Consider the following 13,621-nt stretch of genomic DNA (forward strand, 5'->3'; position numbering starts at 1 on the left):
GACAGAGAACACAGTCATGTCCGTGAGTTGTCGCTGGCCCCCTGTAGTTAGTGAGTGTTGGGGCTAGAGAGGCTAAGTCACAGGCGATATATTTTCCCAGGCCGGCCTCACCTTGGTGCCCAGGAGAAGGCAGAAGCCAGGCCAATGGCCCTTCTTCTCCAGGAGGCTGAGCAGGTGCTCCTGGAAGACGCCGACCCTGGTGAAAAAGTGGCCATTGCGTCAGCAGCCCTCCACGTTGTCGAAGTCCCCCCCCAGCGGCCTGAGGAAGCGGACGCTGCGGGGTCCAGCGCAATCTGCTGCGGGCGCGCCAGCAGCGGGCCCCGTGCGCGCGCGTCCTGCACGGTCAGCTTCAGCACCCGGGCGGAGCGGACAGCGACGAGCGCGGCCGCTAGCGCCAGCGGCCCGGCGCCCACCACCAGCACAGGCACGCGGGCGCGCCGCCGCCGCAGCCGGTCCGCGGCCACCTTGACCGCCAGCAGCAGCAGCACGGCCAGCAGCGTGCCCAGCGCCGCGTCCAGCGCCAGCGCCTCGGTGCCGCCGTCGGGCCCTGTAGTCCCCGCGCCCATCGCCCCGCGCCTCCTTCCCAAGCCCGGCCCTTGGGTGGGGGGGATCCTGCTCTGCTGCAGCCACTCCCCGCGAGCAGGGCCCCACCCCTCCGGTCTTTCTCGGGCTCCTGGGGGTGTGAGCAGGCAGATGTCCCAAACACGTAAATAGTTCCAGAAGTGGTTGGGGCTAAGTATACCCCTTCATCGGGCTCGGGGCTCTGTCACCCTTGGAGTCTGTCCTTTTGAGGTCACTTCTTGAGACCTTTTAAAGCTCCGTCGTTGTACCCCTACTGTATTTCATATTACATTTGTCGTGGTTTGTAATTGTGTTCTTTTGGTAACTATTTAATGCTGGTCTCCTATATGTTTTTGTTCTTCACGGTGGGAACAGTTCTTAGCACAACGTGCCATTTGTCTAACCCGAATAATATACCAAATGTAATAATAATGTTACAGGCTACCTGTGAGGCTTCTTCCAAGCGGGCCACGATCTGTTTTTGTTTTAGCTCAATACACTAATGAATATTTGTCAAATTAACCATTACCAAAAAAAAAAAAAAAGGACTGTTTATTTTATTTTATTTTTTTTAAGATTTTATTTATTTATTTGACAGAGAGAGACAGCGAGAGAGGGAACACAAGCAGGGGGAGTGGGAGAGGGAGAAGCAGGTCTCCCGCGGAGCAGGAAGCCCAATGCGGGGCTGGATCCCAGGACCCTGGGATCAGGACCTGAGCCAAAGGCAGACGCTTAATGACTGAGCCACCCAGGCGCCCCTGTTCTCTCTTTCACTGGAGAGAGAGCTGTATCAAAAAGGGTTGCTCATCATGTCTAATATTGCTCCCTCTGGTCACTATCTTTTGTCTTCCTGTTTTATTTTCTTCTGTTACTATTTTCATTATGTCATTTTGTTATGCTATTTTCTCATGTCGATCTTTCCACATTTGGTGATATGATTATCAGAAATGACCTTGTTTATTTCTTTGCCTGTTTTTTTTTGTATATTTTGCCTATCTAGATGTAAGCTCTGTGAGATCATAACCTAGCCTGTCCCGGCAACAAAAACTAGCTCAAATGGAAAAGATAATTTGTCTTGTATAGCTTGAAGGGATTGGAGTGCTCATAGAATTTATAGAAGCAGCAACCAGGACTTTAGAAATGACAAAGGCCACACTGTGTGAACACATACCTACGTGTACTTATTTCTTCTACCCCCCTCCCACCCCCCACCCCACCTCATCATTTCTCATTACCACTTATCTTTGCTTTCCTTCACTCTACACATTGCATCCATCTAGAAGGGAAGAATTCTGCCAAAAGCCCTAAATTCACTTTGTTCCAATTTAACATTTCCAGCAGTTTCATTGCCCCCATGTCAGAGGGCAGCCACTGGAAAAGATTCTAATTGGTTTTGCTTGGGCTATGTATGCTTCTTTGAACCAATCACACTAGGAGTAGAATTGTCAGCTGTGCTTGCTCGTGTGTGCATGTGTTTGTTTTTTTTTTTTTAATCGTTAACGTACATTTAATTTGGTATTTCTGTGCAAAAGCTTATTTAAATCATTGACCATTTTGTGGTGTTTAGTTTAGGTAATACTGCATAATAATAACCTATAGTCCACTTAACTTCCATATGTAAATATAGAGGTACTAATATTTTCTTCTTAGACTTCAGTGAATAGTCTTGCTCTCCTCCTGTGTGCCGTGTTGTTACATCCTTCAGTGTAGGAACCATAACTCCCTTATTTTCTGTCCCTCCAATATTACCTAACAAAGTGCTTTATAGTTAGTAGCTACCCTCTGAATTTCTGACATCAGATTAAATGAGCTACTTAAGTAGCTGAATTTGTGGACTACTTCATTCATTACATGTGCTTTATTTGGTGAGGATATGATTAGTTTTCACTACTGTGAAAGCAGGAAAGACTATAACTCTTTATTTTTAGCTTAAGAAATGCTATTCAGCAGTGCTAGGGAAGAGAAAGAAATCATTGATCATTGCAGTAAGTCCTCCTTCACATCATGAATTCGAGCCTCTCTTATTGATATTTCCTTTAACTAATTGACTTTTTACCTTGTACCTCATTTAATGATATGGATAGAGGCATCTGTGGTAGGTAGAAAAATTGCTCTCAGTATTGTTCTTCACTCAGATGAACCGCAGATGTTACCCTTGACATTTGAGTTAAAGAAAAGCAAACTTGCAGGAATCCATCAGAGACTGTCTCTAGGCAAGTAACTAAGGCTTTAGGCCCTTGCCATCAGACCGGGGTGTGTGATCTAGTACTCTTGGTTTCAGCTGTAAACTTTTAGAAATGCAGAATCTAGGGCCTCAGCCCAGACCCTCAGGATCTGTAACTTAACAAGTTTCTCAGGTGATTTGTAAGGAAAAGAAAGTTTGAGAAGCACTGCTCTAGAGACTAGAATCAGATTCCTGGAAGTCTTGTAGGGCCTTGAAGGTTGGGCTTTGAATATAGTTGATATTCTCAGGAAGCCAAGTGCACACCCTAGGGATGGCAATAGTGCAAATGTTGATGTCCTCCTACCATGAGGTTGTGAGAGACATTACTAATTGCTCAGGCACTCTTACCACCAAACTTCAGGATGTCTGTCCACATTCTCTACCTAGTGTGGTAACTTTCATGGAGACAGAAAAGTTGGCCTAAGAGTTAAGGTCTGTTTATTAATCTTGTCTGAAGACAAATAGTTGTTTGCTGAGTAGTGTCCAACAAGCAAAATAGACCAAAGGGAAATCTAGGTTATTGAATCTTGTGGGTATGGCTTTTGGATAATTTGTTGACCAAATAATGAAGTCAAGGTCATGAGTTTTGCCCTCAGCAAACCAGATAAGCTCTTAATCCGCTTCTTCTGGTCTTGCTCTGTCCCCCATTCATTTGCTCTTCCTCATGCTAAACTCATCTGAATTCCCCTCACTAACCTTCATCTTTTGAATTAAGCTTCTTCTCTTGATCTTTCTGGTTGGGGTACTTGGGAGAGGATCATTGTATCTATAAGCCCCGTCTCCTGGAGACCCAAACTCTGACACTGACTTGTATGAACCCTGGTTGTCTTTATTCACCCTTTTGAGACAAACTCAGACTGAATGCCTCATCAAGGTCATCTGTTGCCTAAAATGTTACCCCAAATGATAGAAACTGGGAGAATGGATTAGAATCCACTTAAATTGCCTACTTGAACAGGCTTGACGTTGTCACAATTCCCCCTAGTTGCCAAAGATGTAGGATCTGAGTCAACTTTTTAAGTTCTGGTCACAATTCCACTCCTTCCTGGAGTGTGATGTGGGGCAAGTTAGCACATATCTCTTCTTTTCGGTTTGTTCTTCTTTATGTGAAGTGGAATAATTCTAGAGCCTAATTCCCAGGGTTGTTTTGGAGATTAATGAGAATTATGTAAAATTTGGCACTGTACCTGGAGTATGATAAGATTTTACTACCATTAATGTCTACTAATTTTATTATTGTCATAATCTTTGAGGGGATTTTGGCTTTGTTGGAATAGAGGATTGGGCAGGGTCAACCAAAAACAATTGGAGGTACAACTTTCTTTTTAATATTCTCCTCTTCCCTCCAGACTTAACTCTTTATTGTCATGTAAAATTATTCTCCTAAGACATCTAAATCACCAGTTCAGTCAGATCCAGGGTATTTCCTCCCCCAAATTGTGCCAAGTTTGGTATAAACCAATGTAGTTTGAATAATTAATCAACATCCAAATACATCCGCATCAACCAGAACTCAGGCTTTATTGTGCAGTGAAAAAAACTAAAACTTAATTCCAAGCACACGTAATTAAAGTTTGCAGAGAAAGATATTGTTCATAAAACATATTTGATATTTAAAGAAAAAAATGACATTTGAAGAACAGAATACACTTAGAATTTTTGGCTTCTAAAAAGCCCATTTCCCTCAGGCCTAAGCTTTGTAATTTCATATTAGGCAATGATGTTATTTTGTACAATCTAGTTAAACTATTTAATGGAAATAGCATTTGACAGAATAAAATATTGCATAGATGTATGACTACAAAATAGTATTATTTAAATCCAATGTTCAACTTCAAAAGATAGATTGCCCCTAATAGACTTCAGTATATGCTTGTTTAAATATATATATAAGTACATAAAGTATATAAAAAAGGAAATGACATATATAATATCAACCCTCGATTTCATCCAGGAGGATAAGGTTACTAAAGCCAGGGAGAAGTAGACATATTTTTTTCTTACTTATTTTCCCATACACTCTGCCTTAGGGTTACCCGTTTGACTCAGAAATTGTATTGTAATTCTGGGACTAAACATTGACCAAATATGCTACTTTATCATTTCCTTTCAGAACCTGACTAGGCATTTTCAAAATCAGTGTGTGTATATGGTGGAGGGAAAGGGTCATGAAGAAAACAAAGTTAAATCAGAACATTTCTGAGACATCCATGTTCTGATGTGGCAGACAAGATGCAGGTCCCACCAGGGGATGCAGCAACTCAGAAAAGGTTATGGGCTAGCAAGGTGCTATGACTGGGGTGGAACAGACTGGGCATCAGACTGAGGTTTCTGGATTATATCACACCCAGACTCTCTGATTGAGAGAATTCTCATCAATCAAATACATACTAAACTTTAAAGGGAAAATCTTCCAGGTAGCTGTTGTGTTCTTAACACAGACGTGGTTTCTATACAAGGGAGAGGGCCTAGGAAAGTGGGAAGGATTTGATAGCCCATTTTGCAGAAGCCACATTAACATTGTGCACATAGCTGGGTCATTATTTTCTGATCTCCTATACCCCATGGAGGGCAGAATCACAATGAAATGTGGTAGCAAAATTGGCTGACTCCTGTATTCCTATGGACACAGATGCCCGTGTGACAATTCTGACTTACTCTTGTGAACCATCAGCCTATAAATCGTGACCGATCTTGCATTTTTGAGAAGAGCCTATTAAGGGATGATAAATTCGCATATGTACCTCTTGCTGCTACGACAGACCTCGTCACTCCATTTGCCCTGAGCTGACTGGGAGAACAGGGCACAGTTTTCTCGCTTACCGCCGTTAGGCTGTGCACGGTCCCAGTTGAGGAAGGAGATGGTGACTCCATGGACATCAACAAACTTGCCCTCTGTGACCATGTCATTGATGCCCAGCCAAAAGTCACTGACTCCTGGAAGGCTGCTTTTACCATAGTCTCGGAGGGCATTGATTTCATCAGAGTTTCTGGGGATAACCAAGGTTCCTCCCTTGGAGATGCAGTCTTCGTTGGCTTCATGGAAGTGCTTCAAGCCTTCCGAAGCAAGGTAGCATTTCTTGTGAACTTTTGTGCCTCGGAGACAGACTGTAAAGATGTGAAATTTGATATGTTAAGGTGCTTTTTGAGTGTTTTGCATCCAGGACTGGACTTGGAAAATAGCAATTAATATTTGTGGATTGAATGATGGGTCATCATAATGATGAATTAATATTTATTGGAGATTTTGTATGTGTCAGACCCTGTGCTAAGCACTTTATAATAATGAACTCATGTAATAATCACAGCAGTCCCAGAAAGTGAGATTTTATTACTCCCACTTATAGAGATCAGGATATTGAGGCTTACAGAAGTTGTTACTTGTAACGACTTACTGTGTAAAAACATAAGTTACATAGCAGATAAGATCATAACTACATAAATCCAGGTCTGCCCCACCCTCAAAACATTTTTAGCCCATGCTGCTCTGATAGACACATGCTTGGTAGTTTGTATAGCTCTACTGTGTGCTGATTTCCTTGGAACTTCTGGAACTGGGTGGTGTTTCATAATTATTTAAAAAACAAACAAAAACAGAAGTGTGAGTTGACATATGGAGAGACAATGGTTTTGTTATGCAGGTAACTCAGCCCCGGTAATATTGTTTAGGTTATCCAGGATAAACCAAACATAAAGATAGTTTTAGGGCAAAGCATTGGAGAACCAGGCTCTGACATTTATTAGGTGTGCAATTGTTAGAGAAAATACTTAATGTCTCTGTGCCTCAGTTTCCTCGTCTGTAAAATGAGGATAATCATAATGGCACCTATCTCATAAATTGTTGGAGGACTAGTGTGTTAATATTTGTAAAGTATTTATAGTGCCCAGCTGTGGGGAAAGCGTTAATAAAACTCTTTTGCCTTCTGTCTTGTCTGGTCATTTGATCTTCCTTTAACTTCTGAATTCTGATCCTAGAAACCTGATAAAGGGAATATGTCAACAGTATTACTAGGCAAAATTGCTTATGGTAAAAATGACCTTGAACTGGTCATATATAGCTGGCCTGGGAGTTATAAATCCTCGATGGAAGGCCATAACTTTAGTCTTCCCTGAAAGTGGTAACTCTTATAATTGGACAGGTCTCTTGAAGGACCCTTGAAGTTCTGTTTTTGGAGTTGCTTTGTAAAGTGTTGGATCCCAGGGGTATAAGCATTGTGGGCAAGGGCTGTTCTTGAACCCACCCAGTGTGGCTCTCTTTTCCTTACCCTGGGAGCCAAGGAGGGTAGCTTTTAGGTTGCTGGGAGCTCTACCCCCATGTAAAGAGGAATGGCAAGCTGTGGTTCTAACCAATGGCCTTCCATTTGCATCTGGTGCTCCATGTGGCCAGAGTGAGTCCTGTGATCCTATGTTTAGTTGAACCTCAGCAGATCTCCCAATGGGCACTTAGTAAACATCTAATGAGTGCTAATTATTTTCACCAGTTAATATTTGCTTCAATTCTGTTTCATTGCCTATTAGAGAAGAATTATGAACAAGCTTTTAAAATGTATTATTGAAATGTTTATTTTTATTTCTCTACCACCCATATATAGGAGAAGGGAGTAGAAAATCAAGCTGATTTCCCCAAACAGTTGTCTGCCCAGCTTTTGAATCCTTTCTCCTGGACGCCTCTCTGGGTTGCCAATGTGTCTTTTAAAAAGTGTGCCTAGGGGTGCCTGGGTGGCTTAGTGGGTTAAGCATCTGCCTTCAGCTCAGGTCATGATCCCAGAGTCCTGGGATCAAGCCCCGCGTCAGGATCCCTGCTCAGCGGGAAGTCTGCTTCTCCCTATCCCTCTGTCCCTCCCCCTGCTCCTTCTCTCTCTCTCTCTCTCTCAAATAAATAAAATCTTTAAAAAATAAAATAAAAAGTGTGACCTAGAACTTGACGTGTACTCTAGATAATGGTTTGAATTACTGGCAAATCACGATTTCTTTTCCTATCTCTTTTGAGACAAGGCATTGATGAGTCGGGTCTTACCTGTCTGTAGGGCTTGCATTTCCTTCAGGGCATTGACTTCTCTCCAGAGCTTTTCAATTTGAGTCTTCAGGTCTCCATCCTTTTCTGGGGATATTTTAGGGTAGGAGGAATGAAAAGCGTAAGATTAAAATAAGATAAAAATAAAATAAAATTTTGGAACCCAGAATCTAAGGTGAGGGTGGTTTTGATGAAACTGAGCCAAGTGTACATGAAAATTAATGGATGACAATATGTTGGCCAGGAAGATTCATAAGAGCTTGGTTGTGGTAATAATTCTAGATGGTCCTTCTTTGAGACAGGGCTGCTGTGCCTCTCCAGCCCCATCCTGTGGGACTCTCCCTCCATCAGGCATCAGACTTGTTGACTTTCAGAGTAAGGTGTGTCATCTCAGCATCCATTCCTTTGGGTTCCTCCTGCCTGGAACACTCTTGCTCCAGCTCTTGTCCATCTCCTCATTGAGCTGAAATCTCTTTTCCAGAAGGCTTTTCTGGTCATCGTCTCTACTTTAACATCTGTCTGACTAATCTCTTTCTTTGAACCTTTACTTTTCTCCTGAGCACTTTAATCTATATTTTTACTTACTTAATTTCATGTGTCTTACTGTGCATGGTGCTCTTGGTGCTTAACACAGTGCTTGGCACATAATAGCTGCACATAATGTTTGTTGAATGAATAGACAAGATTCTAGGACTGATGGGGTCTGTCTTAGAAATTGACAGTTTGAACTCTTCAAAGGCAAGAATTATAATAAATTGTAATAAATAACAAAAAGGAAAAATATTAAGAGCCACCATATACTGTACACCAGGAGCTTAATTCTTTCAGTATTCCTGTGAGATAGATACCATCAATATCCTCAGTTCACAGAAGAAATAGAGGCACAGGAAGTCAAATTAACCTGCCATAGGCTAGCCAGCTAGTAAGGTGCAGTCAAGATTTGAATCTGTCTTACTCCAAGTCTGTGCTCGTCACATCCTTCTGATCTGCTCCTGCACAGTAATTGCCTGATCCCTAGCACATGCCCTTGAACAGAGAAGATGCTTAAAGCTTGGGATGAGCTGTCCCCACCTGCCTCCTTATATAGATGCCGTATGGGGAATCTGTGTTCTATCCTGGGTTTTTCAGGACCGTCCCCAAATCCACACATGCTGATTCATCATCCTCTTTAACATGCGCTTTGCAAGTCAGGTGTTTCCACGCTGGGTTAAGAAAGCCTTCTGGGATACCCAGGGGTGGACCCCACCTCTGTTTCACTTGATGTTGCAAATCAATTCTGAAAGCATCCAGTAGCTCAGCTCAGAAATACAGTAACCCAAGAATTTCCTCAGAGACCATTCGATCCAGAATAAATGTAAGGGTACATTCAGAATGCAAAACCATCAACTGTTGGAGGCCAGGCTCACAAAGACCGCTGAAGACTTGCTTCCAAGTTTCAAATTGTCAGCCATACAAGTCATCCGCCTTCCCTCTCAGCTTCCTGCTTCATTCTATATAAGTATGTGGCCTCCACAGGGAAGCTGTAAACGTTATAATTAACATGAAGACATGAATAACATTAGGCTCCTGGGAAATCATTATGGAAATCATTGTCCAGGTGACTTGGCTTCTGCTTCTAACCTTTGTGACAAATGTGGATGTGTTTTGTCTACAATGAATACAGGGAATATTTCAATTTAAAAATTAAAATTTAGGGGCGCCTGGGTGGCTCAGTCATTAAGCGTCTGCCTTCGGCTCAGGTCATGATCCCAGGGTCCTGGGATGGAGCCCCGCATCGGGCGCTCTGCTTGGCAGAGGCCTGCTTCACCCTCTTCCATTCCCCCCTGCTTGTGTTCCCTCTCTCGCTGTCTCTCTCTGTCAAAATAAATAAAATCTTTAAAAATAATAATAATAAAATAAAATAAATTTTAAAAAATTAAATTTTAGGGGCGCCTGGGTGGCTCAGTTGTTAAGCGTCTGCCTTCGGCTCGGGTCGTGATCCCAGGGTCCTGGGATCGAGCGCCGCATCAGGCTCCCTGCTCCGTGGGAAGCCTGCTTCTCCCTCTCCCACTCCCCCTGCTTGCGTTCCCTCTCTCGCTGTGTCTCTCTCTGTCGAGTAACTAAATAAAATCTTTTTTAAAAAATTAAATTTTATTCATTTCTGCAACATATAATTTATTGAGACCTATGAGTTAAATTACCAGGGAAATTTTGTTTTTGAGTTAAGTCCCCCGATTGCCATTTTGAGTAAAACAACAATAACAACAACAAAAACTCCCTCTCATTTTATTATTGTTTTTCTCCAAAAGTAGTTTCAGTATAGAAATGCAGAAATAATTCCCGGAAAATGACCAGTAAATCTATGAAATCTACCTCATCCTCATTAACAACCAAAAAGTGTCAACCTTTTTAACAACCAAAGAAATGCAAATTAAAAGAGAGGTATTTTGGTTTTTGGTTAGGTTGACAGAGCTTAAGCTGATGATATGATGTTACGTTGTCAAGGTGTGTGGGAATGGTCACTCTCATATGCTGAAGATGGGAGCATTGTGGGTTGATGATATTATTTTGGGAGACAGTTGGAAAGTGTGATGAACCTGCAGTTTTCTAGAGGTGTATCATAACATCCTACCTAGCATGGGTTCAATATATGTGTACAAAGCAGTTCACTGAGGCAGTGGATCAAAAACAATAGAATGGAAGCCACATAGAAGTTCACCAAGAGAGAACAGATGACATGAATCACGACCCATCTGTGCAATGGAATATTATGCACCTACTTTAAGGACTGATGTATCCCTTATGTTGATAGTTATCCAAGATTCGGTGGATGAAATAAATTAATAGCCAATTCTTATTTGGTTAAAAATAGCAGGTTTTAATTGTGCATTAGAAGAACTCTGGGAATATCATTTCCCAACACGTAATAGTGGGTAATTTTGTGAAGAGGATTGGGAGAGAAAAAATGGCTTTCATTTTTGATTTCATAAAGTTTGGTATAATTACCAGATACTTAAAATGTTTTAAAATTGTATGTGTTAGCGGAGAGAGAAGTGTTTGGTAAGTTTAGGCTTATTGCATCACTTACTGCTGTAGAATCTGCTTTTTTGGACTTAATAGCAAAAACTCACAAAAACTCCTTCGGGAGGATGATGCTGAAGAGGTGTGCGCAGTCAGTTAAAAGGCAAACAGGGAAGAAGAGCATGTGGGTATACATGCGTGTGGCTGGAGTGGGGTGGGGGGAGCTCTGCATGACCTGAACCGAATGGCTTCAGAAACATCCCCATAGCACACACACACACACCCACATGTTCACAGCCCTGTCCACATCCCTACTGGGTGGTCACCACTTTGCCACTGCCTCCTGGCGGTGAAGAGATGCTGGCAGGAAAAATACGCCACATGGTCACACAATATCTTCTCCCTCCCTCCTTCCCCTGCCCTCATCTTCACCAGTATACTATACCACGTATGAGAAGTATTTTAACCTTCCATTTAAAAGAGGTAACAGGAAAGTTTAATATTGTATAAGGAAAAAGAGTCCACTGAAGAAATCTTGCATCAGACCTAAATCATAGAAATAAATGCCCCCTTTTTAGGGCACTTTATAATACGCAGAGCACACAGCAAGACAAGCCTCCTTTTTAACCCACCAGCCATCCATGTTGTGTCAAGTCTGCCTTGCACTTTGTTGGTATGTTTCATATGTTTTGTTACTAATGAGGTGAAATTGTTAAGGAAATAGTGTCATAATACTGACCTTGAAATATGCTGATAGGAAAATGAAAATGACTCAGAGAATGAACTAAAACATCACTCTTTGTCTCCCTTGATACTTTTTTCCTCTTGCTATGCTTTCAGCATATTGCAAATAAATTGCTGTCATCTTTGTTTTTTGCAAGATTTGTTTTTTCTTTTTTAAAGATTTACTTATTTGAGAGAGAAAGAGAGTGAGCAGGGGGGAGGGGCAGAGGGAGAGAGAGAATGTCAAGCAGACTCCCACTGAGTGCAGAGCCCAGCGCAAGGCTTGATCTCACGACCCTGAAATCATGACCCTGAGATCATAACCTGAGCTGAAAGCAAGAGTTGGTCACTTAACTGACTGAGCCACCCAGGAACCCCTTTTTTTCTTTTTTACCTCTTAACCCAGTTCAAGCCATCCAGATTTGGGGATTGCTTGGAGATACAGTTTTGCATTAAAATGTTTCAAACATAGGGACGCCTGGGTGGCTCAGTCGGTTAAGTGTCTGCCTTCTGCTCAGGTCATGATCCCAGGGTCCTGGGATGGAGTCCCACATCGAGCTCCCTGCCCGGCTAGAAGCCTGCTTCTCCCTCTGCCTGCCACTCCCCCTGCTTGTGCTTTCTCTCTCTCCCTAATAAATAAATAAAATCTTAAAAAAAAATTTTTTTCAAACGCTACATGACTTTGTATGTTGAAATATTTTTAAGTTTAAAAAGAGGTTCAATTTCTCTCTGACATGAAAAAACTTAAATGTGTAGTATAGACTTTTTTTTTAAAGATTTTATTTATTTATTCATAAGAGACAGAGAGAGAGGCAGAGGGAGAACCGGGCTCCCCGCTGAGCAGGGAACCCGATGCGGGACTCTATCCCAGGAGTCCGGGATCATGACCTGAGCCGAAGGCAGATGCTTAACCATCTGAGCCACCCAGGCGCCCTAGACTGTCTTTATATTGTCAAAGGTATGAAAGTATACCTTTGTGATAACCAGTGACAAAATGGTCTAACCTTGAGTATACATTTAATAAGATTTAGTTATCTTACAAATATATTTGAACAGTTATATAATATCTAGGAATGAAACAGTATACTCTAATTATTAATCAGTCTATTCTACTTGACCCCTTGTTCATAATAACCAGATATCCACGTATCCGGGTTACCTCCCTCTGAAGAACATTCTTCGTGGCTAAGCTCACTTGACAAAGGATATACAACACAGAAACTTTTTCTATTAAAAAAAAAAGGACCCCACTGCATGATTCCTTTAAATATCAAACTATTCCAGAGAATTAAAAGGTCACTCAGTCCCCTGAAATGCCATATCCACATGATGGCATGGTACTTTCACCAGAGACAGTTCTCCTGGAAGAGTTTGGAAATGAATATTGCCCAGTCCCTCCCCACACTGAGCAAGCCTAGAATTTTGCTGGCCTGAAAAGCCCTGTTACCTTTCACTCGGCGTTTGCTGTGCTTCCTGGCTTTAAATTTGGATGTGTGGCTGGTGGTCTGGTCCAGGAGTAAGGTGATAACCAGGATATAAATTACGAGTCCATTCTTTGCCATGGCTTTTGGGCAAGTCTGAGGACCACTGCCAGCTCCTGTGAAGTAGCTAAGAAGCAAGTAGACTGCGCAGCTACATCTTGCTCTGGAATGCCTGGGGCCAGCTTTATAAAAGCTCAAGTGAAGATTGGCTGGAATCCTGCTGACGAAATGTTTGAATTCCTTGGCTGGCCACAGCAGAAGGTGGCCCCTTGTTCTTGTGTCTCAGGTTAGACTTTTTGTGTTTTTAATGTTCCTGTTACATTTTCTACTTAACTTGCCTTTTCAGACTTAACTAAGGGATAAAGGGTTTTGCCTGCTTTCTTCTTCTTCTTTCTTAAAGTCCAAGAGGTTTGGAGTCTCTGTAAAGACCCCAATATTTAAGCCCTTGATTTGGAGCTCTGAAGTTCACTTAATCATCTGGGAAATTCAGTCCCGTTTTCAGGGCAAATAAATAAATAAAGCACACCCAAAAAACTAGGAAAGCTCCTGCATGTGTATGACTGTGTGTGTGATGCTGGAGTCTACACACATTCATGTGTCTACTCAGCTCAGGTGAAA

The 13,621-nt window shown here is 42.1% G+C and overlaps 1 protein-coding gene across 1 annotated transcript; it reads right to left on the bottom strand.

The window, feature by feature from the left end:
- Positions 1 to 5,501: 5,501 nt before the first annotated feature.
- On the bottom strand, positions 5,502 to 13,084 carry CLEC3A (C-type lectin domain family 3 member A). The gene is made up of 3 exons (XM_045890300.1): positions 12,970 to 13,084; positions 7,803 to 7,886; positions 5,502 to 5,893 (listed from the first exon to the last, which is right to left on the bottom strand). Exons 1-3 carry the CDS (start codon positions 13,082 to 13,084, stop codon positions 5,502 to 5,504), a joined length of 591 nt encoding a protein of 196 aa, XP_045746256.1.
- Between the last annotated feature and the right edge of the window lie 537 nt (positions 13,085 to 13,621).

The sequence above is a fragment of the Mirounga angustirostris genome, unplaced genomic scaffold (assembly GCF_029215605.1).
Source record: "Mirounga angustirostris isolate CCGP_5_RB_7025 unplaced genomic scaffold, mMirAng1.0.hap1 SCAF_16, whole genome shotgun sequence".
In the NCBI taxonomy this organism is placed as follows: domain Eukaryota; kingdom Metazoa; phylum Chordata; class Mammalia; order Carnivora; family Phocidae; genus Mirounga; species Mirounga angustirostris.